The sequence below is a fragment of the Syzygium oleosum genome, unplaced genomic scaffold (genome assembly GCF_021117445.2).
Source record: "Syzygium oleosum isolate NSW1041296 unplaced genomic scaffold, Sole_v2.1 Sole_v2.13, whole genome shotgun sequence".
In the NCBI taxonomy this organism is placed as follows: Eukaryota; Viridiplantae; Streptophyta; class Magnoliopsida; order Myrtales; family Myrtaceae; genus Syzygium; species Syzygium oleosum.
In genome coordinates, this window is record NW_026607497.1 from 1,261,804 (window position 1) to 1,288,001 (window position 26,198).

The 26,198-nt window shown below is 42.5% G+C and overlaps 3 protein-coding genes across 5 annotated transcripts in view; 1 reads left to right on the forward strand and 2 right to left on the reverse strand.

Annotated features, from left to right (window-relative positions):
• The window catches only part of LOC130139675 (uncharacterized), a 30,020-nt gene extending 24,510 nt beyond the window's left edge, over positions 1–5,510 (forward strand). The window contains exons 8-9 of the mRNA XM_056317199.1: positions 301–428; positions 4,904–5,510. The gene's annotated coding sequence lies outside the window, so the exon portion shown is untranslated. The remainder of the gene's footprint in view (positions 1–300; positions 429–4,903) is intronic.
• A 2,536-nt stretch (positions 5,511–8,046) lies between these two features.
• On the reverse strand, positions 8,047–11,438 carry LOC115681225 (protein FAR-RED IMPAIRED RESPONSE 1-like). The gene is made up of 8 exons (XM_056317145.1): positions 10,284–11,438; positions 10,083–10,189; positions 9,942–9,989; positions 9,781–9,837; positions 9,648–9,692; positions 8,572–9,548; positions 8,334–8,386; positions 8,047–8,253 (listed from the first exon to the last, which is right to left on the reverse strand). The coding sequence occupies exons 1-6, from the start codon at positions 11,431–11,433 to the stop codon at positions 9,459–9,461; spliced, it is 1,497 nt and encodes a 498-aa protein (XP_056173120.1). The 5' UTR covers positions 11,434–11,438; the 3' UTR covers positions 8,047–8,253; positions 8,334–8,386; positions 8,572–9,458.
• Positions 11,439–11,529: 91 nt separating this feature from the next.
• LOC115681165 (protein FAR1-RELATED SEQUENCE 5-like) lies at positions 11,530–20,026 on the reverse strand. Of its 3 annotated transcripts, XM_056317147.1 has the most exons (7): positions 19,717–20,026; positions 19,444–19,561; positions 18,964–19,011; positions 18,541–18,594; positions 16,689–16,847; positions 12,461–12,532; positions 11,530–12,368 (listed from the first exon to the last, which is right to left on the reverse strand). In XM_056317147.1, the coding sequence occupies exons 6-7, from the start codon at positions 12,473–12,475 to the stop codon at positions 11,784–11,786; spliced, it is 600 nt and encodes a 199-aa protein (XP_056173122.1). In that variant the 5' UTR covers positions 12,476–12,532; positions 16,689–16,847; positions 18,541–18,594; positions 18,964–19,011; positions 19,444–19,561; positions 19,717–20,026; the 3' UTR covers positions 11,530–11,783. The 3 variants fall into 3 exon arrangements, with proteins under 3 accessions (XP_056173122.1, XP_056173123.1, XP_030460872.1); XM_056317148.1 differs by lacking the exons at positions 19,444–19,561; positions 19,717–20,026 and adding an exon at positions 19,360–19,438; XM_030605012.2 differs by lacking the exons at positions 18,541–18,594; positions 18,964–19,011; positions 19,444–19,561; positions 19,717–20,026 and having other exon boundaries at positions 16,689–17,546.
• Positions 20,027–26,198: the final 6,172 nt, after the last annotated feature.

Sequence of the window (26,198 nt, forward strand, 5' to 3'; positions counted from 1 at the left end):
CATTTAGCATGTATAGATTGTCCTTTTGAGCAAAACTCCTTATCTTCAGCTCCTCTCTCTCTCTCTCTCTCTCTCTCTCTCTCTCTCTCTCTCTCTCTCTCTCTCTCTCTCTCTCTCCCTCTCTCTCTCTCTCTCTCTCTCTCTCTAGGCTTGCTATATATTGCTTTGCTTCATGTTCTCTTGCACTGATAAATTTGAATTACAGCGCATCCCATATCAGAAAACATGGCTATCTTTTGTAAAAATCGATCTGGGTTATCATTGTCTTAATGATGCAACTGACTTGGATTCTCATAACAGGTTAAGGACTCTGGCTGTGGCATACAGCCACAAGATATTTCTCAAATATTTACCAGATTTATTCATCCTCGAAGTGGATCTAATCGAGGTAGTGGCGGTGTAGGACTTGGACTTGCCATTTGCAAAAGGTAGATTGCACACTGCCTAATGCTTTTGCTCAAATTGCAATTTTCTTTTCTTGTGTAAGCATATATGGTCCTTTGGACGCTTTACTGATTGCCAGTTCCTCAAGCATATGAAGCCCTACTGTCTCATGCACACTGAACCGTGAGTCAGAATGTCCAACCTTGGGAGGGCTTCATGTCACGCCCCGTACCCCACGAAGCATGAGCATCCCGCTTATAGGTCGAAATAGTAGCGCGACGCTTCTAGGTTACGTCACCGACCCGAAAACCAAAATCAGAGAAAACACGCCACATGCAGAAACGACGTATATGTAATAAATATACATATACACCCAGACAATTTAAAAGCAACCACGAGTGGCAAGAGAAAAATAAATTACGATTGATTAAACCCCCATATACATTATCCGTCTACAAACAAAAAGGTACAACAAAAGGCCACGAACAAAAAGGGATCGGTGACCTAGGGGTGTCAAACTAACTACCGGAGGGGTACGGTCAAAAAGTGTCGACCCTCACTCCTATGCTGATATCTAACCTACGGTACCCAGTCAGGATCAGAACCCGACGACTCCGAAGAACTCTCGAGTCGCTCTTGATCCTCCTCAGAACTCATGGCCTCCAACTCCATCTCTGGCTCAGGGTCTTGTTCTTCGTACTCGTCTACGTCCATAGGCTCAGGGGCTTCCGCGTCCACCTGCTCTGGAGCTGGATCGACTATCTCCGGCTCAAAAGCTAATCCACCAAGCTCCTCGTGCTCTTCCTCTTCTTCCACAATCTCGTACTCAACCTCAGAATCAGGATTGCCCTCCATATCGACATCTACTATATCACCGTCTGGACATTGAATATCTAGCAGACCCTCTCCCACAAACGGAACGTCGGTGGACCTGATGGGACCGAACTCTACTCCAAAACGATCCCGGAAACACCAGGCTAGATACTCGTGAGTCTCAAAGTGAGCTAAGCCTACGTCTACCCATACTAAAGCATAGTGTCTATAGTACTTCTCCCCGTTCCCCACGGGGTGCACGGTCAGCGTACGCTCTATATGGTGGGGAATCCCAAAGCGTAACGGTGCGTTGTCGAAGTTCATGGCGGGAGATCTGAAAAGTCGGTTTTACCACAACCGTGAGAAAACTCAGCAAGTAAAAACCACTAATCCTAAACTAGGCTAATGTGCACCTCCAGAGGGTAAATAAAACACATATATAGATAAATAAACCCAGTACAACAATCAATAAGCTCACCCGGGCCCACAGCCCAATTCACTACTTTGTCCTGCAGGTTAGACTTTTAATATAAATATAAAACATATGTGAGTAAATCGACCCGAAGGCCCGACCCGAAGGCCACAATTTCTCCCGACCCGAAGGCCCGACCCGAAGGCCACAATCTCTCTCGACCCGAAGGCCCGACCCGAAGGCCACAATCTCTCTCGACCCGAAGGCCCGACCCGAAGGCCACAATCTCTCTCGACCCGAAGGCCCGACCCGAAGGCCACAATCTCAATCACTTCAAACATGTACACCAATGCGTCCAATATTGATAAATCAACGTCACGAGAGATGAACACAAGCCAAGGCACTCAAGGTTAATCGCCCACACTAATGTACCAAGCATACTCATTCTCGACTTAGACGCATTCAACTCATCCTCAAAACAATCAATTTACTTCCGTTCTCACCCAATCCACCCGACATTGATTCGCACCTTTATTACCATTCAATGTAATGCACCTAAGGCCCGCCTTGGGTAATTCAAACTTAGTCCTCATTCTCATTGGTACGGGGTCACAAGATAGGATTTATATAAGTCCTAAGTAACCTCTAAAAATGCATAATTCCTTGCCATTAACCAATGACTCAACTAAGTATTCAACTTGGATAAATTGCACAAATTCGGTATTCAATGAACAGTACCAGGGGAGGACACATTTTGCCCACTAAACCACAATTAAACACCCTCATTAGGCTCCAATCTCAAGCTCCAATCACCCAACAACCAAATCCACTTAAATAAGGTTCAAACAAGCCTAAATAATCCCCAAAATGTCCACTTCCAAGTCATTAGCACTTGAACTCAATTAGTGAAACACTTAGACAAAATTTCACAAATTCGGTGCCCCATGAACAGTACCAGGAAAATCAACACTTTGGCACTAAACCACCTTTAAACCAACTCATTAGGGCCTAATCACTTACCCTAATCATTCAACCACTAAATATACATAATTAAGCCTCAAATAAGTTTAATTGATCCCTACAATGACCAATCCAAGGTCATTATCAATTGAACCCAAATAATTTCACACTTAGACAAATTGCACAAATTCGGTATTCAATGAACAAGTGTCGAACGTAACTCCAATTAGGCCATAATCCACCTCTAACTTACTTCATTAGGCACTAATTAGGCCCCCTAATCACCCCACATCACATTAGGCATATCTAGACCATGATTAGGCTTAATTAACCCCCTAATTACCCTCTAAAATGCACAAATAAACTAATTAAGGGTTTAGGGGTTTATACTCGCCTAGAATCGACTCGAGGCGACGGGAGCGGGCGGTCGATTACCGACACGCGGTGAGAATCGACGGCGGCGCTCCGGCGGTCACGGCGGCGCCGGTGTGATTCACGGCCACACTCCCAACCGGAACAGGGGAGCTGCTGGGCGTACGGGCTGAGGATGGTGGAGAGAGAGACGGTGAGGGTGAGGTGGTCGACGAGGCGGCACACGGCGGTGGACGGCGGCGCGGTGCGGCGAGGTGAAGGCCGGCGGTGTTTCTCTCCCTCCCTCGCCGGAGCAGTGGCGTGGGGCGGACAATGCGAGAGGTGGGGCTGGTCGACGGGGTTAGGGCGGTGCCGAGGGTCTTGTGCGGCGGCCGGAAGAGACAGCCGGCCCGGCGCGCTGGCTGTTCGGCGTGAACAGTGGCCGCGGAGCGAAACGACCGAGGAGTGGCGTGAAGAAGACGATCGTGAGGCCGCTCGGGAGAGAGAGAGAACGTGAGCTGAGAGGTCTGAGGAGAGAGAAGAAACAAGTCAAAAGTGGTCAAACTTGGGTGAGTGGAATCCAAGTGTCAACAATCCAAGGGTTTGGACAATTTGCCCTTGAATCCAATGGCTTAGGTTCACTTCTCTCCAATAATTCAAGGGTGAGAAGGTCAAATGCCCCTAACCAAGGCTGACCAGGTCTGGTTTGGTCCACTTAACCTTAGTTAGTCCCCAAATTTTATCCAAATTTCGGAATAAGTTAAAATGGCCTAGGGGCATTTTCGTAATTTTCCGATCCCGGACCGAAATTTCAATTTTTGTCCATACCGGTCCTATATGTTCATGGGAGACTTAATACGGTGTCGGATTCGCGAAATTCACTTTCTACGCCTTCGAAAATCGCCTGCGAAGTCCCGGGAATAAAATAATATTATTTTTCTAATTTTTGCCGAAATTCCCGTTTTTGTCCAAAACCACTCTAAATGTACGTGGCCACTCCAAAATGACCTTGGCCGCGAAAAATAACCTCAAACGGCCTCCGAATCCCGCCCCGGTGCCCACGGGGGCAAAACCGTAATTTTCCCAATTTTTGTCGAAATTCCTATTTTCAGCCGATCTTGTCCCAAACTTACTTGGCCACTATAAAATGACGTCCGTCCTATAAAATAGTCATAATTACCCTTGAAATTTTGATATCGGAGTTCGGCTCAATATCGCGATCAAAATAACTCGTTTTGAAATCTTAGGATCTCTCACTAACGGGTGGCCATTTAGGTGTTACGCGTATCGACCTAAGACTGTCCGAGTCTCGATAGTCTCAAATCTCGAGAGAAGGTGAGAGATTATCACTAGTACCGGGGGTCGCGATCGTTCGGATATAATTTGGGATTTGTTTGTCAGGCGTACTTTCGGTCGTGCGGAATCACCCGCGATCCAATCGTACGTTACTAACTATATCAAATCTATTATCTTCCTAAGATCGGCCCATATTGGCTCAAGATATTCCCTCGACGTTTCTCGAAATCAGTGTCCAATCGCGATCGTCTTTCTCGGTCCACGTACCTGTTCCTATTTTAGCCTTTCCCATTTGGTTAGTATCCCGTGATTGATCAAGTCCGGGCGAGACTCACTAAAATCACACGAGAATTAATATACGCTTTACTGGTTCCGATAGCGGGTCAAAATTCAGGATGTTACACTTCAAATGAGTTCAGTTCGGTCAGGAAAGATCTATGGATCTTTGAACCTTAAATTTTATGCTTCTTGAAGCATAATATCAAATAGCAGCCCTTGAGGTTGTGGATTGATTTATTTGCAGCGGTTACTATTTTAGTTTTCTGACCCCTTTTGGACACTCATGATATCTCAGAGATAATTTTCTCAATCCTTTCGTCTACTAAAGTTTGCAAGCCACCGGATGAAATTGCATTATCTTGGTTTTTTGATTTGACATCTCGCCTACTCTCCTTTTAATGATTTTAGATTTATAAATCTCATGGGAGGTCACATATCCATCGAGAGTGAAGGCCATGACAAGGACACCGACATCACTTTTGTCGTCAAACTACAGAAATGCAGCAATGCAAATGACTCGGCAGCACACAAGATTACACCTAGAGCTCAGTCTAGTCATGGTTTGTGCCGATTTTGCTCGGCACAAACCTCACAGAGATACTGACAGAACGGTCCCCTCCAATTCCTAGTATCAAAGAAGTTTTTGAAGTCTCGAATGCAAGTTGGCGTATCCCAACGAGGTCTTCCCAAGATACCTTTCAGATGAAAAATGGGTACTAACTGCGTAATCCCTCTTCATCTTGGAGGCCTGCACATCTGATACTTGAGTGATACTTCAAAGCATCAACTTTATGTCTTGATTAGAAAGGTCTCGAGGTTGTGAGTAAGAAGTCATGCAGGGAGGCCCTTCTATTTTTTTGTAAGTAAAAGAGTTTTTGTATGATCCAGTAATTGTCATATACTACCGTAGGCGGATTGGGATGAATACGCTAGAATGCGAGGGACCCGACTCAAGTGTCCAAGCAGTCTTGTGAGTATAACTTTTGACTGTTCCAGTAGAATAACTGTTGTTCCCTGCACTCTCAGTTTTCTTGCATCTGCACTTGCCCTACATAGTCCTAGGAACCAGGTCCATGATGCACTCTTGTATAGTTTGGGATGATTCCCAATTATGGAAATTCACATTCTCTATGTGCGGAGCAATGACTAACATTCGCTTTAAGAGTTATTAGCAAAATGTATTACCAAATCACTCTCCTTCTGCAAATTTGTTAGTATTATAATAGCAATAACTATTATTATTGTTGTTGTTCTTTGCCTTTTTCTTTCCGAGCGGCTGCACGAGCAACTCTTGGAATTAATCGCCTTTTTCTTTCAAAACATGAGTTTATAAACTCAAAGAAGAGATAACATTACTCACCTGGAATTCCCAAAATCAAATAACGAACCTCAATCGAACCAACAATCTCGTAATTCTAACAATTAAACGAGAATTGACGTCAAAATCAAGTAAAATACTATGATAATTATGTAACGGCTAAATGATGCTTAAGCGCTAACAAGACAACTCAAAGGCGCCTATAAATTGTTCATTCAAAGCGATTATCCAAACCATCCGCAACGCGGAGCTTGAGCGCGAAATTTGATTGCGCTATAACTTTCTCCACTGAACTCCGATCCTAGCAAACTTACTGTCAAAAGAAAGCCTGTTCTGAGTATTACAAAAGCCCCAACTTGGCCGTCCCAAAATCGAGCCAAAAACCGACGAAAATCAGTCCAAAGCCCGCTGGTCGCGCAATGTTCACCTTGTGCGGCCAACTTCAAAAATTCATATTGCGCAAACCGTAGGTCCAAATCACGATCCGTAAAATCCCATGGCTCCGTGACACCCTAAACTATCAATTATATATATATATATATATATATATATATATATATATATATATATATATATACACACGTAATTCAACTACTCAAAAATCGGACTTCACCGCTCAAATAACACATAACTCCGAAATATGAGCCCTAATCAAGATCCATACTGTTCATCTTGTGCGGCTAACTTCAAAAATTTATATTGGGCAAATCGTAGGTCCAAATCAAGATCCGTAAAATCCCACGGTTCCGTGACACCCTAAACTATCAATTCTATATATATACGTAATTCAACGACTCAAAAATCGGACTTCACCGCTCAAATAACACATAACTCCGAAATATGAGCCCTAATCAAGATCCGTACTGTTCATCTTGTGCGGCCAACTTCAAAAATTTATATTGGCCAAACCGTAGGTCCAAATCAAGATCCGTAAAATCCCACGGCTCCGTGACACTCTAAACTATCAATTCTACATATATACGTAATTCAACGACTCAAAAATCAGACTTCGCCGCTCAAATAACACATAACTCCGAAATATGAGCCCTAATCAAGATCTGTACTGTTCACCTTGTGCGGCCAATTTCAAAAATTCATATTAGGCAAACCGTAGGTCCAAATCAAGATCCGTAAAATTCCACGGCTCCGTGACACCCTAAACTATCAATTCTATTTATATACATAGTTCAACGACTCAAAAATTGGACTTCGCCGCTCAAATAACACATAATTCCGAAATATGAGCCCAAATCAAGATCTGTACTGCTCACCTTGTGCGGTCAACTTCAAAAATTCATATTGGGCAAACCGTAGGTCCAAATCAAGATCCATAAAATCCCACGGCTCCGTGACATCCTAAACTAGCAATTCCTTATATATACACAGTTCAACAACTCAAAAATCGGACTTTGCCGCTCAAATAACACGTAACTCCGAAATATGAGCCCTAACCCGGAAAGCTTTTCCGATTGGACGAATGAGAGGCGCGAGCACTTACCAGACGTTGTGTTACGAAGTCGAATCGGCTAGCCGAGAGAGCTCTCGTCTCCCCTTTTTAACTGATCGTCCACTGTAGCTTCTTTTGACTTTATGACCCTTTTAAAAAAAATCCCAAATATTACAATTACAACCTTTGTTCATGTGACCTTATTCAAAACTAAGATTTCAACTATGCCAGAGATTAGGCGAGACGATGCTTTAACTTGTGGAAACATACCTTATTCCGAACATTAAACTAAATTTTTCATCCAGCTGGTCATTTTGTTAAGTCCCAACGGAGAATTTCCCATCTTCCACTCCAGAAGCGGACCTTAATTCAAAACATAATCGTTTTTCGGGTCAATTTTCTGGATAGACAAGATTAACACACGGTGCTTGCCTGTTTTAAGCAACATAACGCTTTTTACCTGAAGTATGCCAAACAATATCAGCTTTGCTTATTCTGACGCAAGATAAACCCCCACATGGTCATAGAACACCAGGAATTGTGATAATTTTTTACTCTGGTCACGACAAATGTAACTTCTATAGGTAATGCACCCTTCTACGACGTATGGGTGCACCAGTTTCCAATGCTGCCACTCTCTCTTTTTTAGAAGAGAAACTTCATTCATGCAAATTGATAATGCACACAGATGGATCTAACGAAGTGAGTAAGGATGAATCAGAGAAAAACAGCCACACCCAAGTTTTCAAATTAAGTGCAACACTAAAAGAATGAAATCCATGGTAATAATTGGAAAGACAAGGATCTAAATATAACTTTGAAAATCATCGGACTTCGTCTTTCTACCATATGAAACATTAAGTTCCAGAACAAACAGAAACAAATAGGCAAAAATAATCTAACATAGTTACTAAAGACAAAAGGAACACCAAAATTTGTGTAATCTTCAGCATTCTTGATCACGGGTCTCACTTCTTTGCCTTCTTTGGTACCCTGAAAGCCAAATAAAATTCTCTCAGATAAATCCAACTGTGGATAAAGAGAAATCTGCCCATTTTGTTGCATATACTTACTCGGCTGCAAGTGCTGTAGCTGGCGGTGCTGCTGCTGGCTTCTCATCAGGTCCCTGTTCAATTTAGACAAGGGAATCAATTTAGAATCCACCTATGATACATAAATACATTTACAGTCTAGTATAATAGAGCTTGTAATGTTGCTAGCTTGAAACAAAACTTCATTCATGTTCAATAAATGCATGAGTTCGTGCATTCTGGACCCAAATACTAAATTGTGAGACGATGCCATATGAACTTGTTCCTTTATATCATTCTTGAAACTTGACACTAATACTTCATATTAGTTGACAGCTTAAGATCATTCTTCATCTGCACATCACTGAACAAATATTATAGATGAATGAGCCTCCAATCACCAAATGGTAAGTCAAAATACCAATGATTTCATTATAAGTAGCAGCCCAAAACAAATGGTAAGTCGAAATACCTTCAATCATGAATGAGCCTCTGATCACCAAGGCTGCATATTGGATATTTTTCGAAGGCTTAAGAAGGCAATGACCTTATATATCAAGAACAACTTTGCCCATTTTATGAACCGGCTAAAACTTGAGAAGAATGGTAAAGGATAAGACAAAAAAAAGAAGATTACATGTGCAATCCACAAGCTTTGAATTCCATTAATTGTAGTACCAGATCGATGACAAAAAAATGCCAACAACGGATATCATAGGCCAAAAAATCTTTCTTTAGAATACCCATAAATGCAAAAAATTAAAGAACATAGTGAATACTCAGAAGAAGAATGAATCTCTGCATATGGGTGAAGCTCTCAGTAAGTTTGATAAGATCATAACTTGCATAAAACTAAATCTTTACTACTCTAACAATCCTTTTCTAATGTGTATCGAAACAATGCCCCCAGTTAATCACGACAGCACGTCAAATGAATATCGAACTTGGTTCCTGCTGGATTTGAAGCCCAACTAACAAAATTGGAAATATAAAAATATTTCTTCCAAGTAACAGCCAAGGAAATACAAAGGAAGATCTTTTCATATAAAAGGCACATATGCAAATCCCTAGTCACACTGAACTCATACTACAATAGTTATCATATCAGAGAAGGACGCAAAAAATATTTTATTCAGTGAAGGGATTTATTACGAGGGTTCCTCCTGACTATTTATGTTGCGACTGTGCATTGTCTATGCTTTCAAAGGGGGATTCGGATTCATTCATCCCAGGATGCTGAAAAGAGTTTGATGACCCCTGTATAAGAGAATAACAAATATATTTACATTTTACTAAACAATATGCCTAGATCAATATGTTTCAAGTAATCCCGCATCAACAAAAGGCAAGTTGTACCTGGCTCAAAATGGTTCCATGGGATTGATTATGGTACTCCAACATCTATCCAGAAGAAATCATTAATAAATATTACAATAGTAATAAAAAGTTCAAATAAGACTAGATTCTAAAATGATTTCATAATAAGTACTTGACTAGTGAATGGGGAAAATCCACTCCTTGGCAGCATGACGTATGGTGATTGCATCTACATAAAATAAATTACCTCATTAGCGTAAAGAGGCACAGTAACTTGAATAACATACAAACAAACTAATTGATCACCAAACTATTAAATACCTGACTAGGGACCGCGCAAAATCCACTCATAATCCTCGACGGCATGATGAATGGTGGCTGCTGCATTCATATAAAAAAATGACCAATCAGTAAAACATAAATACAAATTGAGGACAAAGAGCAATATACCTGATTATGAAAATTTAGATTTACAGTAGGACCACCAATGTTGCTAGGATAAAAGACACTTCGAAATTGATTTGAATTACTCGAACAATCTGGAAATCGAGCTTCATTAGGTGTCGCTTGGACAACCAACTCTACATTACAAAGTAATAAATATGTTAATTGGTATCATGTAACATAAGCAGAAAATTTAACTAATTATATTAACTAGAATAATATGTCACTCACCTTGACTTACTATTTGCGTTGGGGGAGTTCCTTTCTTAGATTTTTTCTTCTTTTTCTCACTTGAGCTTTTAAGCCTTCCATAACTTATTCCCTTTCGTTTCCTTCGAATGGGGTCCGCTACTGAAATATCGCACAAAGCCTCATTATCCTCATCATCACCAGCATCATCAATCACAACCATACTTGATTTGTACGATGAAATTTCAGCCTTTGCTTTAACCATGTGCTTCCTCAATATTCTCATAGTATCTACATCTTCGGCTCCCATACTCATCAGTTCAATGGATTCATGCATTAACGTGGAAAATCGATTAAATTTAGATGGACCCGGTGACATTTGATGTGATTCATCATTCACAATCCCTTCTTTGGCATCCTTAGTCCATCTTTTCAAAATATAGGAAGATGGAATGACCGTAACCATCAACATGTTCACATTCAACACGCATAAGGCATGGCGACACAACCACCCTTTTGATTCAAATAATTTGCATTCACAAGAAACCGAAAAGTCTGCAGAGTCAAATCTAACAACATATTCACCTTGACTCCCAATCCCCATACACTTGAGAGTATATAAAGAAACCGATCCATCAAATGTAGTACTTGAAATATGTTCGGATAGACTATGCAAAAATTCTTCATTAAACCTTTCAAAAATGGTACGGGTATATACTGAAGTAGCATGCGACAAGATCCCATTATTTACCTTCAATTTGGCTGTCCCACGAGAACTGTAATCATATTGACTTTCAACTTCTCTCATATGCTTTAGTTGTTCTTCATAATGGTGGACAAATTCTACAAGGGACAATGTCTTTGTCGACATATGTCGGAAGACATTATTGGTGCTCTCACTCCTTTGAGTTGACCTTATACCACACGTAAAAGAGTCATGACCAAAAGCTGAACTCCATTTATATCTAAGGTCATATAATCTCTGAAGCCACTTGTTATTCTTAGTACCCCACACCTCTTCCATTTCCCTCCATGTAGCTTCAAATTCATCCTCTGATTTGCATCTATACATAAGTGCTAAGAAATATTTATCCTTAAAACCCGGCTTATGGTAAAGATGCGGAATGTTTTGATTCGCATTTTTCCCAATGTGCCACGTGCATAAACGGTGCTGTGTATTCGGAAACACCATTCTAATGGGTTGGTCTTGATCAGTGAATATGATTTTCGGAGCCTTATTTCCCATAGACTTCAAAAACACCTCAAATAACCAAATAAATGATTATGTAGTCTCGTCCAACAAAAATGCACGACCAAACAGAGTATTCTTCCAATGGTGATTAACCCCAACAAAAGGTGCACATATCATGTTATATTTGTTGGTAGGATATGTGGTATCAAACACTACTACATCACCAAAACAGTCGTAATCAAATTTGAACAAACTATCTCTCCAAAATAAATTGGTCAATCTACCATCCTGATCTACTTGAACAGCATAGAAAAACATTGGGTTATGCATTTGCATGCAATGAAAATGGTTCAAAAGACTTTGACAATCTCCGCCACTAATAACCTTGGATCTTTCTGTTTGCAAAAAATTTTGACAATCACGTAGGATGAACCTAAGTTTTTGCTTCCTCTAGCTTCGTTTGCTAAAAACTTATATGCTGAAGTCCCCCCAATGCCCGCTTTAATCATGTCAACCAAAACACCCTTGCACGTGTCAGATATCATTCTTCCGCATCTAATCAAATGCTTTTGATCTTCCGGTACAAATGCATGATTATGCTCAGAAACATAGTCCATGACTTCATATACACCATGATCAACCTTAAATTTGATATGAGCAAAACACCCACATCTAACTTCAAATCTCTCATATTTCTTTTCTTGATCAGATGACCCAATCGAATGCCCCTCACAATTACACAAAAAAGTACGCCGAGTTATTTCCCCTTTTCTATTTTTAACAGTATTACCCTTTCTCACTCCAAATCCTTTGCCAATTGCATAAGCCACATACATATGATATGCTTCAAGTTCATTTGAGAAAACCATCTCTATTACAAACTCAAAATCTTTTTCCATATCACGCATCACATGTGCAAGATGGGAAGTTTCATGCTGCAACCAAATGAACAAAAAATAATTCAAGAAAAATAACATCTCATCCTTTACTTAAGAAAGCAAATTATGTTTTAAGAGTAAAGAATTACCTCTGAGTCAGCCATTTGATATCTTTACAAGTGCAAAATAACTGAGGTGATGAGAGACTATAAAATTCCCTCCTAATGAAATACAAAACAAACATTTTTAGAACACAATCACTCACACAAACATTTTTAGAGGACAATCAAACACAATCAATAGAATATACAAGCAGAGATTTATTTAGGGACCTAATGTAATTACTAAACTCCACATCATCATCAATAACGAATGGGAAAAATCATCTCAATGGGGTTTAACCGTTATTAGGTTTTATGTCACGCCCCGAACCCCAACGAGCTCGCGACATCCCCTGCTCCGGTCGAAATGATGCGACGTCCCAGGAACGTCGCCGACCCAACCCAAACATCAGAGCCACATGCGGAAGCGAATAACAAAACCCCGGACAAATAATGACGACAACAGGGTAGAACAACAGAACAATCCGGCAACCACATATTCATACAACACCAAATATACAAACATTATATTACGGACATAATTAACAAACTAGCATCCGAAATCACCGTCAACAAAATATCAAAGTCTGGTTAACTTAACTTCCCTATGGGTCAACCCGATTTACCCAACCCCCAAAACCTTAAGGAAAAACTAAGGATCGCCCTTCTCTATACTGCTTCTGAATCTTCGGGTCTGAGCCTCCGGACACTCACCTGCAACTCCACTGGGCACCAAAAGCTGCTCCCCTGACTTCCAAAAAGAAATGGCGCACTTCCCGGGTTTAGGGCTGGGGGTCTGAAAGTGGCGGTTATACAACCGTGAGACGAATCTCAATAAGTGTACAACCCCAAACCCCACGTAGGCACTCACGTACCGCCAAACGAAAACACACATAACACACAACGATCGGCCAAACTAACAATCACATGCAACCCTACCTGGAATCCATCACGCACGTCCCTGCACGTTAGTCAACCACACAGCCAGTATGCCACAGAAATACATCACAGCCGCGCTCGTGCCCCAATTATTGAGCAAAATCCACTTGGGCACGTCCCATACCATGCCTAGCAGTTTTTACCCCATAATCGAGCATCACACCACGCGATACAAACACACTCGCACCCCAACTCACACCACACGACACGTCACTTTCTTAATTTCACTCGTCCCGCCAATTCTTGCTCATTCTCAACCTTTCCACCACTACCGCGCCCGCGTAAAACGCATCAGGCCAACGGTCTTCTGACCTCGTCAGGCATCGTCACCCCGTCGGGCCGGGCATCGTCACCTCGTCAGGGACGGCATCGTCCCGCGTAAATGAACACGCCTCAGGACGGAATCCTACACACACTTTCCTTCTACCGTGCCCGCGTAAAACGCATCAGGCCAACGGTCTTCTGACCACGTCAGGCATCGACACCTCGTCAGGCCGGGCATCATCACCTCGTCAGGGACGGCATCGTCCCGCGTAAACGAACACGACTCAGGACGGATCCTTTCCAACCAATCCCACATTTCCAAACCTTCATTCCACACTCTTCACACGTACCACGCCACCACACAAACACACTGCCAAACATACACACTTCACACACATTCCATAATTTCGCATTCTCGTCACACGAACACGCACCACTTAACCACACGCTCTTGGCACGCGAATTCAATGCACATTCACATCACCATATCACCACACTTCACGGCTACACAAACACGGCACGCCACCACACCACATTCAGCCCAATGCACAAACCAAATCAGCCCACAACGATTTCCAAGCCAACCAACAAGCACAATCACACAACCACGCACAAATTTCCATTCAAGGCACAATCTCATTAATTAATCGCACAAATTAATTCCGATCAAACCCCAACATCACAGCCCTAATCCAAGCTCCCTAAACCTCAAAATTTCATCGCCTAATCAGTCCGAGAGAGATAAAAACCGAGAGTGAACAAAATCGGGTCCAAACTGGGCAGTTACACAGTGACAGAAATCCATTTGAAATAAATAGTAAATCAATTTCAAAAATTCTGAAATTTAGATATGTTGTACAAAACATCTTCATGAACATTTTCCATGAGAACTCGAAACCCAATTCTAACCGTAAACACCTCGTTTTGACACTCAAAGTCAGACGAAATCCGGTTCGCTCGGACAGCCCCTCAGGCCATCAAAATACAACTCATTCGGCACCCAAATCATTTTGGAAAACCTTGAAATTTTTATATGTTATAGCCACAAATTTCCCCAACAATTTTTGTGAAGGAAGTATTTTTAAAATAGGCCTGGAAAAATTTATAAAAATTCGAACAGACCCGAAGGTCGGGTGAACAGTAAATCGGGCAGTTTTATTTCGGTCCAAAGATATACCTCCGAATGGCATCAAATGATTTCCAAAAATTCCCAAATTAAAATATGTTATATTTCAAGATGTTTGGAACAACTTTCATGAAGAAACCTTCCTCAAATTCGGGCCACACAAGTCACATTAAAAATAACAAAAACCAGCGACGCAGCAGTAACCTAACTGGAAATCAGCCAACACACACCACCGAGCAAACCAGCCATTAAACTCACCCTAAACCGAGCCCTAAACAAGCCTAACAATACCCGAGGTCCTAGGCGACATTTGGGGAGGTCACTTACCTAAAAAGCGAGACAGAACGGGGCTGGAACGGTGGCTAAAACGGCGGAACAGCAGCAACAGCAACAGCAGCGGTGATGGAAGGAAAAGAAGATGAAGAGAATGAGAGAGAGAGAGAGAGAGAGAGAAACTGATCGTGAGGGGGGGAGTGACCGACTTGGGGAACAAGAATGGGAGGAGAGAGAGAGGTTTGACTAGTTGGACCAACATTTCCAAAAATGCCCAAAATGCCCTTGAACACTTGGCCCACATTAATCCTTATCCAATAATTCAAGGGCAATGTGGTAAATCAATAATTCCAATTTCTTTTTTTTCACTTATTTTAGTCCTCAATTATTACCCAAAATTGTCCAAAATTCGGAATTCCCAATACCGGGTCCAGGGGCAAAATGGTAATTTTCTGGTCCCGGGGCGAAATTTCAATTTTCGCACATACGGGTTCCATATGGGCGTGGCCAACATAATATAGCGTCGGATCGGCGAAATTCACTTTTTAAGCCTTCGGAAATTGACTGCAAAGTTTCAGGAATAAAATAATATTATTTTTCGCTTCTGAGCCAAAATTCCAATTTTTGACCGAAACCACTCTAAATACGCGTGGCCACCCCAAAATGACACTAGCCTCGAAAAATAACCTCAAACGACCTCAAAATCCAACACTGGTGTCCACAGGGGCAAAACCGTAATTTTTCCGGCCCCGGACCGAAATCCATTTTTTTGCAGAAATGGGTGGCCCCAAGGTTGGCCAAGCCAAAAACGTCATCGGCCGCTCAAAATTGTCACTTTCAAAATTCTCGATTCCCGGGCCCGAATTCCAAGAAATGACTAAAATCGAATAATCGCGACTTTAGCTTATCTCTGGCTAACGGGTGGCTCATTGGGATTACGCGCTCTCGACCCGTGACTGACACTAAGTCAAATCACGTTTAAGTTTACTCTACCTGGGACAACCTCGGTTGTCATATAATTGCGAGGGTCTGTCGCTAGTTCCCTTCGGACACGATCAATCAAGTAGACCGGTCTCGGTTGGCTCAAAACATTCCCTCGTCAATCCATATGGTCGAAGATCGAACCCAGGTCGAGTTCTTTGGTCGTGCGAACTCAATCCCGTAATGGCCTTACCCCTAAGGTTAGCATCCCGAGAATGCGCGGGTCCCGGGTGAGATCTCACTATAAGTGCATTGGCCAAAATATTCATTTCTTAAATCCCGGGAAAAGGATCGAAAATTCAGACCGTTACATTTTATCTCTTACTTACTGCCAAACAGAAAAATAATCTCAATGGGGTATCATGGACTTATGTCTTTCCCTCGTTGGTTAGATAGTTTCATGTCTAGAGAAAAAAGATTCAAAGAAAGTTCATATCTTGTGCATTAATCCATTATGTCTAAATGAAGTATCCAGACAAGCTATTAAAAAACCAGCAAATCAATCACCATGTGTACCACAAAATGCACATTATATACACAATTTTCAGGATCAACTATACTATTACGGACGTTGTTGTCATTCCAAAATCCCTAACATTCACATATCACATTGACTCCAAATGAGGCAAAAAACCAATTCCGTGAAGACGAAACAAACCAACCATCCTTTCAACAAAATAAGATGTCTATTACCTGTCTGCCAGGACACATGCAGAAGAAGTAGCAAGCACGGTTTGTCCCTAAACTTGGGGAAGAATCAACATCCTCACCCCTGACATGCTTGGCAATCTTGTAATCTGCCACTAGTACTTTTCCACCTCCACCACGGACTTCCAATGCCAATTTTGAGTACTATAAAGTATAAAATCAACCCCATTATAACCTTGAGAAAAAGAATTATTTCACTAGAAATACTAAATTATGCAAGGAATACAATTTACTCCTATGAATATTGCGAAAAATCAAAATGAAATCTACTACCACCAGCATAAAGTTAGATATGATGGAAAAATCATACTAACATTGTGCGGTGTGACAAAAGTACCAACGTGGTGCATTAGTAACTCCACACAGTTAACCACACTCAATACCAAGGCCTTTATAATTTTCAAAATTGTTGCCACCACATATAGTCAAATTGACAGCACCATCCTCCCAGATTTGTCCCATTCATCCCACATTTGATCTACTTTTAACAACTGAGATCCAAAATGAGCATCCTTCAAGAAGCATGCACCATCTCCCTCATTTATTCTCTCTGTGTTATTTTTCTCCAATTAGTTTCCCGTTTGAGCAATCTCTAAGACATAAATCAAAGATGAAAGATTCCTGAACATAGATTTACTCTCCCATCTCTCCACTGTCACTTTCTGTACACCTATCCATTTGTGGTATGGTCATCTTGCTTCATCTCCCTATCACTCACTATGGTCAAAATCTCCTTCCCACAAACAACTCTTCCTTAAGTAGAAAAACCTCCAATCTCACAATCTTCTATTGATTCAAACTCCATTCCTCATTCTTCCCAATAACTCCAGCCCAAGCCTAAACATCACCTGCTGAAGTCAAAGGTTTAGCAGTACCATAGCATGGGCTGGAAAATGACAGTGGCAAATGGACCAATTTCAGGGAAGCAGATGTGGAAAGTGGAGGGATGGCTGGCCTAACAAATTTTGAGAGGTAATTGATTCCATAACATTGCTTGGAGAACAAAGAAAGGGAAGACAGAATGAGAGAAGAGGACATGCGGATACCATTCTGCTCCAGGCATGACAGGATATTTTTTCCCAAGCAAAAAAACACAGGATTTTTTTAAGAGTCTCTCGTGGATTTACCTAGAGAACCTCAATTGGAAACTTTTAACTTTATCGATAACCTAATTGAACAATCAAAACTAAAGAGCTGACTCGACATTGTATAAAAAAAAGCTCATTTCTGATGCAGTTATCCCTTCTAACAAATATAAAAGGTGACGAGATTTTTTCCCATTTTCAATGGTATTAGGGATATCATAGTCCTAGAAAATCAAGAGAACTTCCATAAATTTACCCTAACCACGACTGATCTAATCACAACAGAGTGACTGATTAGTGGTACAGCATGAAAACTATTAGAAATTACCATAATGGGAGCTGATTGTTTTTATAATCCTTTTTCCACTTTTATCAAGAAACCAATTCCAAGTCCTCTCCAAGGACCAAGGAATATGCTTGAGTTATTTATCCATAATAACTTTCAGTCAGCTTAAAATGGCAGAATTAGTCACTTTTCAATGTCAATGAGATCAGTACAAGCACTCTAGATTTTGCTGTTCCTATCTAAACCATTATATTACTTCCATGACAAATTAGAGTACCAACTTAAGCTGATAAGTACTTACTTCCATGACACTATTATATATTGCAATCTCCAATTAAAAGGAGAATTTGGAAATACAATTGCTCGGTTTCAGGAATTTTTTTTGCGATAAATGGTTTCTAAATTCAATCCGCTCTACCATCCAACAAATGTGAAAGACCATGTAAGTTGAGAAAAAAAAACTCACCTCATGCTCTGGAATATAAACAACGATTGGCTGCTTGCATAATTTTGAAATTACCTGTAATGAATTTATGATTGGAACTGGTCAATAGCTCAAGAAGAAATAAAGTGAGTGCTGCTAGCAAATGAAACTGTCAAAATGTAGAGAATAAGAAGACACCACCAGCTCCAATTAGCGCTAGAGAAACCTAGAAGAATTTACATAAACAAAAGACTACTACGTTTGTCCCTAGATGATCCATCATACTGCTCGATTTGAAACCATAGTCAACTCTTAATTCTACCCGAGAGATAAGGAAGAAAAGAAGCCAACCCCTATTATTTCTATCTTTACCAAGGGCTTAATTTAAACCACGATTGATCTAGTCCCAGAAAATCAAGAGAACTTCCATAAATTTACACTAGCAAAGGGAAGTGCATCACCAACCTGTATGCTATTTATTAGTTCTTGAGGATGTTCAACCCTCAAACCTACCTGCAAGACACAATAGAAGGAAAAACGACAGTTAATAGTTTCACTTATATTGCCAGTATCCATACATTTGGAATGATCTTACTATGCATACAGATCAAGTTGCCAAACAAGGCATTTCCAAAGATGCCAAACATTTTAGTAACCGGACTATATATTTGAGAGGATCAAGGGTCGCAAGTTGAAACAAGGTTGAAGTAGCGATCAAGATCACAATGCAAGAATATAACATTTCATAATTGTGGCTATAAAGAAGATGAGAGGATAATATTAGCATAACAGCTGAGAAATTCATTGCCAAATTGCTTCTTTTGCACTTTCACGCAATCAATCAAATTCTCCTGTGAATACCTCCCGATTCAAGAAACTCCACGAAGCAGTACACACTCAAACGAACTAGAAAGCTCACGGAATGTGTCGATCGGACTCATGTACTTCGACTTGTTGGCGGGCATGGAGCTTCGCCCCGCGCCGCGATTGTCGCACTTGCACACCTCAACCCCACCATCACCACCACCAGCGCCAGCTTCGAGAGCCGAGCAGAGCCATTTCTCTGGACAGAGAGAGAGGGGCAAAGGACGAATCGCCAATGGGGGCTTCGGAGGCGACAGCATAAGCGGAGGCGGCTGCGTGGTCGGATCTGAGCCACCAATCTTCACGTTAGGGCAAAAACGACGAGAATAAGTTCAAGTCATATAAAACCCTAACCTGAGAATGGGGCTTCGGAGGCAACGCAAAGGGCGAGTCGGAGCCCGAGATCGCCAAAGGGGCTTCGGGAGGCAACGGCGGAGGCGCGATTCGTCACAGAGAGCCAAGCGGTGCCGTTTCTTGGGACAGAGAGAGAGGGGCAGAGGACGAATCGCCAAGGGGGGCTTCGGAGGCGATGACGTAGGCGGAGGCGGCCGCGTGGTCGAGATCTGAGCCACCGACGGGCTCCGGGAGGCGACGGCGAAGGCAAGCGGCAGAGGCGGAGGCGCGGTTCACAAAAAGAGCAGCGCTTCACATAGGAGAGAGAGAGAGAGAGAGAGAGAGAGAGAGAGCAAATGGGTTTTCTGGAAGGGAAGGCGGAGGCAACCGGCGGGCGCGGCGGGTTCACGATCAAAGGAGGCGAAGTCGCAGAGGAAGGAAGAGGAGGTCGCGAGCGGGAGGAATTTTGAGCAGGACGAGTGAGGGAGAGAGAAACCGGGGGAAAAGCGTATATTTGAGTAGTAGAGGAGGCGAGATGACGGAGGGTTAACGGAGGATGGAAGAAAGAAGGGAAAGAATCATATTTTTTAATAAATCTGATTTGTGGGCTCGCTTGTCACGTGTCATGCACCCAATGGAGTTGTGTATTGCTGACGTGGAGTATTCCACTCGTGCAATATTTTCTCTGAGAGAGAGAGAGAGAGAAAGCGCATTACATGCTGATGACATGGCAAACTTTGTTGTTGTCGGCGTCGGTGAAATTGCAGTCGCAAGTGACTGCGTCAGTAGTTACGTAAGGCAATTTGTTCTCACCCCAGTTACCCTCTGTACTGCATGGATCTGCATTGTGTCACGCCTCGAACCCATCGAGCACACGACACCCTCTACTGGTCTCATAAGGCGACGTCGCAGGGTATCGCCGACCTCACTTATAAATTTCAGAGATTTAAATCAAGAGCGGAAATCACGAATTTCCCGGACAATTAAAATTGGGGAGAAAAGGGAGAATAAACATATTCATTTCTGATTCCAACTTATACAATATTCACAATTTACAAAACCACCACATATATGAAAAAAAAAACACACTAAACTACGATCCACCAATATACATAAAGCACACCGTACTACAACCATCGATATTAAAAAGGACCGATGACCTAGATGTCCTATCCTCAAAAATGGTACTCCTTCAAAGACCTATCTCCAAATCCCTATGCTAGCCCCTACGCCCCTTACTCGGCGTCCACTCTGAATCAGACTCCTCATCATCCGAATTTGAGTCCCCCTGGACAGTCTGCTCCTTCGAGGATTCCGGCTCGGCCTCAATCTCGATTGGGTGATTTATATCACCCGATTCATATGGAACTTCGTCCTGATCTCCTTCGACTAGCTCCTCAAAGAAATCCTCCTCAGGCACGAAATTAGGGTCCATCCACTGCTCAAACGGGAGTATATATTCGTGTTCTTCTGCAGGCTCGTCCTCCGGTTCCACGGGTTCACCCTCGGGTTCCGCCTCGGGTTCCTCCTCCTCTGGTTCTTCCTCTGGGATCAGCTCAAGATCCACGTCCATTGGGTCGTCTCCCGCTAGAGACCCTTCTGGCTCCGGCTCGTGCTCAGCCCGTGAAGATCCCGGTGCTGCAGACGCTGGATGTAGTCCAGACTGCGCCAGGCTAGTTTCCGCACTGGTCAACTCGCCGTCGGGAGGGGGTACAGCAGACGGGTCCCAGTCCCCAACTCCATCAAAAGGGACGTCAAATCCTCGGACAGGCCCGAACTCATCTACCCCATCCTTGAAGAACCAAGCAGTGTAGGTATGGGGCTCCCACAAGGGTAATCCTACATCTACAAAACTACGGTAGTGTGTTTAATCCAGGTCATTTGATCATCCATAGGAAACTCTAAAACTTCATGTTCGGTGTGCACTGATACTCCAAAACGCTCAGGCGGCGGCAGCGGAGGATTCATTGATCAGGCCGGGGGTCTGAAATGTTTGGTTAAAATAACCATGAGACTATATCTCAGTAAGTACACCCCTGAACCCCACCTAGGCTATCACGTACCTCCAGACAATCACAAAACACAATCACACACACACAGTCATCGCACGACAGGCACGTCTTTTATACTTACCTGGGTCTTTCCAGCGTGCAACCTGCACATTAGTCGCAATCACATAATATGCAATCACATGCATGTTCAAATCCCATTTCACACATTCGTTCCGATTTCACCACATCTTTTCCACATCACTCGCCAGTGACCCGCGTAATGGTACCGCCTCAGGTGCACTGCGACCAACTCATCACAACACTCCAGGGCCCGCGTAATGATACCGCCTCAGGGCGTGTATCTTGCCCCCGTAGTAGTACCGCCTCAGGCTCAACACCCACCACCTACGACACAACCCGCATAATGGTACCGCCTCAAGTTGGCCGTCCTCCGGTAATACCGGGCATCGTTCCGCGTAGTAGTACCGCCTCAGGACGGAAACATCCCCGCGTAGTGATACCGCCTCAGGGATTTCCACAATCACACATGCCACGTCATACACAATCTTTTTCTCATTTACATGCTCAACACTCACTTGCCAATCAGTTGACCAATCCCACGTGGCCCGTGCACGCAACAATTCACATACATTTTTTATGCTTACTAAGCATTCAACATGGCCAATTTGACAATTAATTCGATCTGGCTCGAGTGTGCACACAACAAGCATTGTTTTAAACCAATCAATTGCACATTAATGCACCCAATTTCATCACCACAATCAACTACAGTTCAAACGCACATTCAACATACAAATTGTCATTTTTCCCCAACCAAACTGCGACGAATCAATTTCGGTCCTTCACGGCATTTTCTCCCAATTACTCACCGGTTCTAAATATCCAATTTGCGTACCGAACTGAGCATCACAGCACTCAAATCAGCCATCCACAGCCCACTTTCAACCTCAAAATTTCCACTAAAATTTCCCAAATTCAATCCTAAGGCCCACTAATCGATTCCGTTCTTAAATCGTACAATTCCGCACCTAATTAAACCCGATTTCACCCGAAAATTGTCCGTCGATACCCGACATCCTAAATAAGGTTTAGGGCGCGACTTACCAAAACTCTAAACTGACTCGACTAGAGCAGAAAGCGGAGGCGATCGACGGGGACGGCGACGAGCGGCAGCGCGGCTTGGCGCGGCGGTGGCGAGCGGCGGCGGCCTTCCTTGGCCGTGGCTCTCGGCCACACAAGCGAGAGGGAGAGAGGGAAAGACGGCGGCGTGGGGTGGTGGTGGTAGTGCGGCGGCCGGTGTACGGGTGGTGGCTCGGCGGGCGGACGGGCGGCGGTGACCGGCGTATGGCCAAGGGGAAGGAGAGAGAGATTTCGGTGGGGGGGGGGGGGCTGCTGAATGGGGAGAGAGAAAATAGGGAGAGAGAGAATGGTCTAGGACTTAAATAGTGAAATCTTGACCCAAATTGGCAATTTACCATCTTGCCCTTTACCCACAAACCAAACCGACGGCCCAGATTCGATTTTATCTTGAAACCGACAGCCGAGATCGAATCTTGCCCAAAAATATCCAAAGGTAATTTGGGAATTTCATAAAATTCCAAGGGCAAAAATGTCCAACCAAAAAGTTAGGGCAAAATGACCAAAATGCCCCTCCCTCGTAAAACATGCCCTTCATAAATTCCCAAGGGCAAAATGGTCACTTTTCCATCTTTTTGCCAAAATTGAATTTTTCTGAAGGATTCGGGACATTCCAAAGTTGCACGTCCCAACCACAACGTCGTCCTAACGTCCCGTTGTGACTTCCAAATTTTCCAGTGTCCAACTTGGGCTCAATTAAATAATTAAATTGTATTAAACGCAACTCGAACGTTTCTCACACTAACGGGCGGCTTGTTGGGGAAATTCGCATATTCGACCTGTGACTGATAATAATTCGAGTCACGTGCAAGTTCATTCGGTTCGTGACGACTTCGGTTGTCATTAAAATCGCGAGGATCGATCACTAGATCCGAAGGGCACGATCGTTTGGTATAGGTTCAGGATCGCTCGCCAACTCATTTCGTGGTCTAGCGGAATCACCCGCAATCCACTACTATGACAGTGGCGAACTGACCCCTAGTTATCCTTGGATCGGCCAGCAGCGGCTCAAAATGTCACCTCGGCGATTTTATGGTCGAAAATCAATTCACGGTCGAATTTTCTCTTAGTCGTACGAATTTAAATCTCTAATTAGCCTTTCTCCAATGGTTAGTATCCCAGGAATGATCAGTTCCGGGCGAGAATTTACTACGAATACATTCATAAAACTCAGTATTTTATAAATCCAAAATGGACCAATTTTCTGGATGTCACAGATTGAAATCCCAGTCCGTTTTTCCTAACGTCTCTGCAATTTCTTTCAACGCATCCACCGAAAGAGAAAAGAGCCGGCAAGTCAAAGGAACAGCAATATCTCATGCAAAACAAGCACAAACGAGGTCAAACGACGGCGCTCGCCGTCCCCCGCCGCTCTAAAAAGTACACTTTTATGAGAAAATTTAAGCATAATTTTCATCTTCCATCTCTCAACCTCAAAATCCTACCTATACAATCAGATTATCGAATCCTTCCAAGTACTCTCTCTTTGCTCAATTATTACATAGATAATCTTACTCTAAACGGCCGAACCGGCATATTTTACCAAACAGGCCCTTTTCAATCCTAATCTTGTTCGGAAAGAAATATAGTTCTCAAGAAAAATTAGCGGAAAAGAAGTTCTGGGTTTTCGATTCAGTCAAACCCAGTCTGTCTGGGTCCACACAGGCCCATCTCTCTCGGACAGATTTTGAATCCGTGCATGCATGGTGAGTGCGTCCAACCAGAATGTTAAAGAGTGAAGAATAAACGTCAAGCAGTACTTTCAGTGCAACAGTTTGAGTTGATATCTTCTGTTGAAAACGAAAACGAGATATGAGGTGGTTTGGATTTGAGAGAATACATGACTCCATATGATCTTATCACTTGTCCAATTAAAATTCTGTGATGTTGATATTACACAGTATTTTAGATATCTTTCTATATTGAACTCATGCTGTCAGACCAGTGGTCTTGTGTCGGGTAGCAATAATTGTGATTGATGGGCCTTCCTGAATATTGCCACCAATTCACATGAAAACGACCTGCAATTTGGTTGCACTGATCTTGATTTGTATAGAAAAATTCCTGCTCTTTTTCAAAAGGGAAAGAAAAGGTACCATCACATAATTATGTGAGAAGCAATATGATCGTCACGAAATAAAGATTCTCTCTATTTTCAGCCAGCTAATAAGATGCTTGAATAAATGGCATTCATCTCTTGGATTGCAATGTGAAAGGATCAATTGGTTTTTTGACCACCTGATTTGATCAAACATGAGAAGATGGGAGACTAGTCCTCTCTCACCTAATATATGCACATTGTTTACTTTTCCCGAATAAAGTGTAGATTAAATGTCCTGCTGGTCAACCCTCTATTTGTGACTTTCTTCTGCTATTCTAATATGGAAGGTGGCATTGGCATTTTATGCATGACAATGGAATGAATCTATCATGATCGTTTGTAACTATATCTAATCTTGCAAGCTCATCTTCCCATATAGGCAGCTTGTACAATCACCTAGTTTTAATTGAATCAAGAAAATAGGATGCATTGTATGAACTTTACTCGTTGCTCTACGGTCCCGAGATTGAATAAACCTTTCTTACTTGTGGTCGAGCCGATTATAATCATTTTAACCGAGGGGTGTTACCTTCGCTGGCTCCAAATTGTTCTGTGCTAATGCACTAAACATGTCACACAAAATAAGTACTTGTATTCTGACACAAAAAAAGTACTTGTACGGCTGGAGCCTTATTACCACAAACAAACTCACAAGCACCTGCTAGTGTACTTGTTCGTTTGGTCCTTCTAAATCTCTTTCATATTTCCGGCAATGGATACTCATTCAACTTCTGGTTTGTGCTTGCAGTGGATACACTGAAAACAATCGCCACGAAATTGCAAAACGAATACTGGAATGTAAGCGAAACGTCATGCAGTGGGGGTATTGGTCTAAACGTGACCTTGGCTCCGGGAATGATAAGCAACGTGACTTGCAACTGTTCCTTCAATGACAGCACAGTTTGCCATGTCACAAACATGTATGGAAGACCTGACAGTTATTTTCGTTTCTTTCCGTATCCTTCTTTCACGTACATCAATTGTAATTTACCTATTCTTCTTCGTTTCGCAGCCAGCTGAAGGGACTTAATTTGACAGGGATTTTTCCTGATGAATTTGGCAACCTCACTTACTTAACAGAAATGTAAGTTAGACTTGACCGCATGATATCTTTCCATCTGGAAGGTAATTAGGCCAAAGAACTTGTATGTGTCTGATGGGCCATGGTTCTTAATTTTCGTGAGGAAATCACAGAAAAGCATGCTATGGGTTGGGTGAGGACTATTCTGGTTCCACCTTGTCCTATTATGGAC

Bases quoted from the DNA above. Each gene is read 5' to 3' on its own strand.
- LOC115681225 (XM_056317145.1), bottom strand. From the start codon at position 11,433: ATGGTGTTTCCGAATACACAGCACCGTTTATGCACGTGGCACATTGGG. The intron at 9,990-10,082 runs GTAAATCTAAAT...ATATGAATGCAG, and splicing joins GCAACATTGGTGGTCCTACT to CAGCCACCATTCATCATGCC. The intron at 9,838-9,941 runs GTCCCTAGTCAG...TATTTTATGTAG, and splicing joins TTATGAGTGGATTTTGCGCG to ATGCAATCACCATACGTCAT.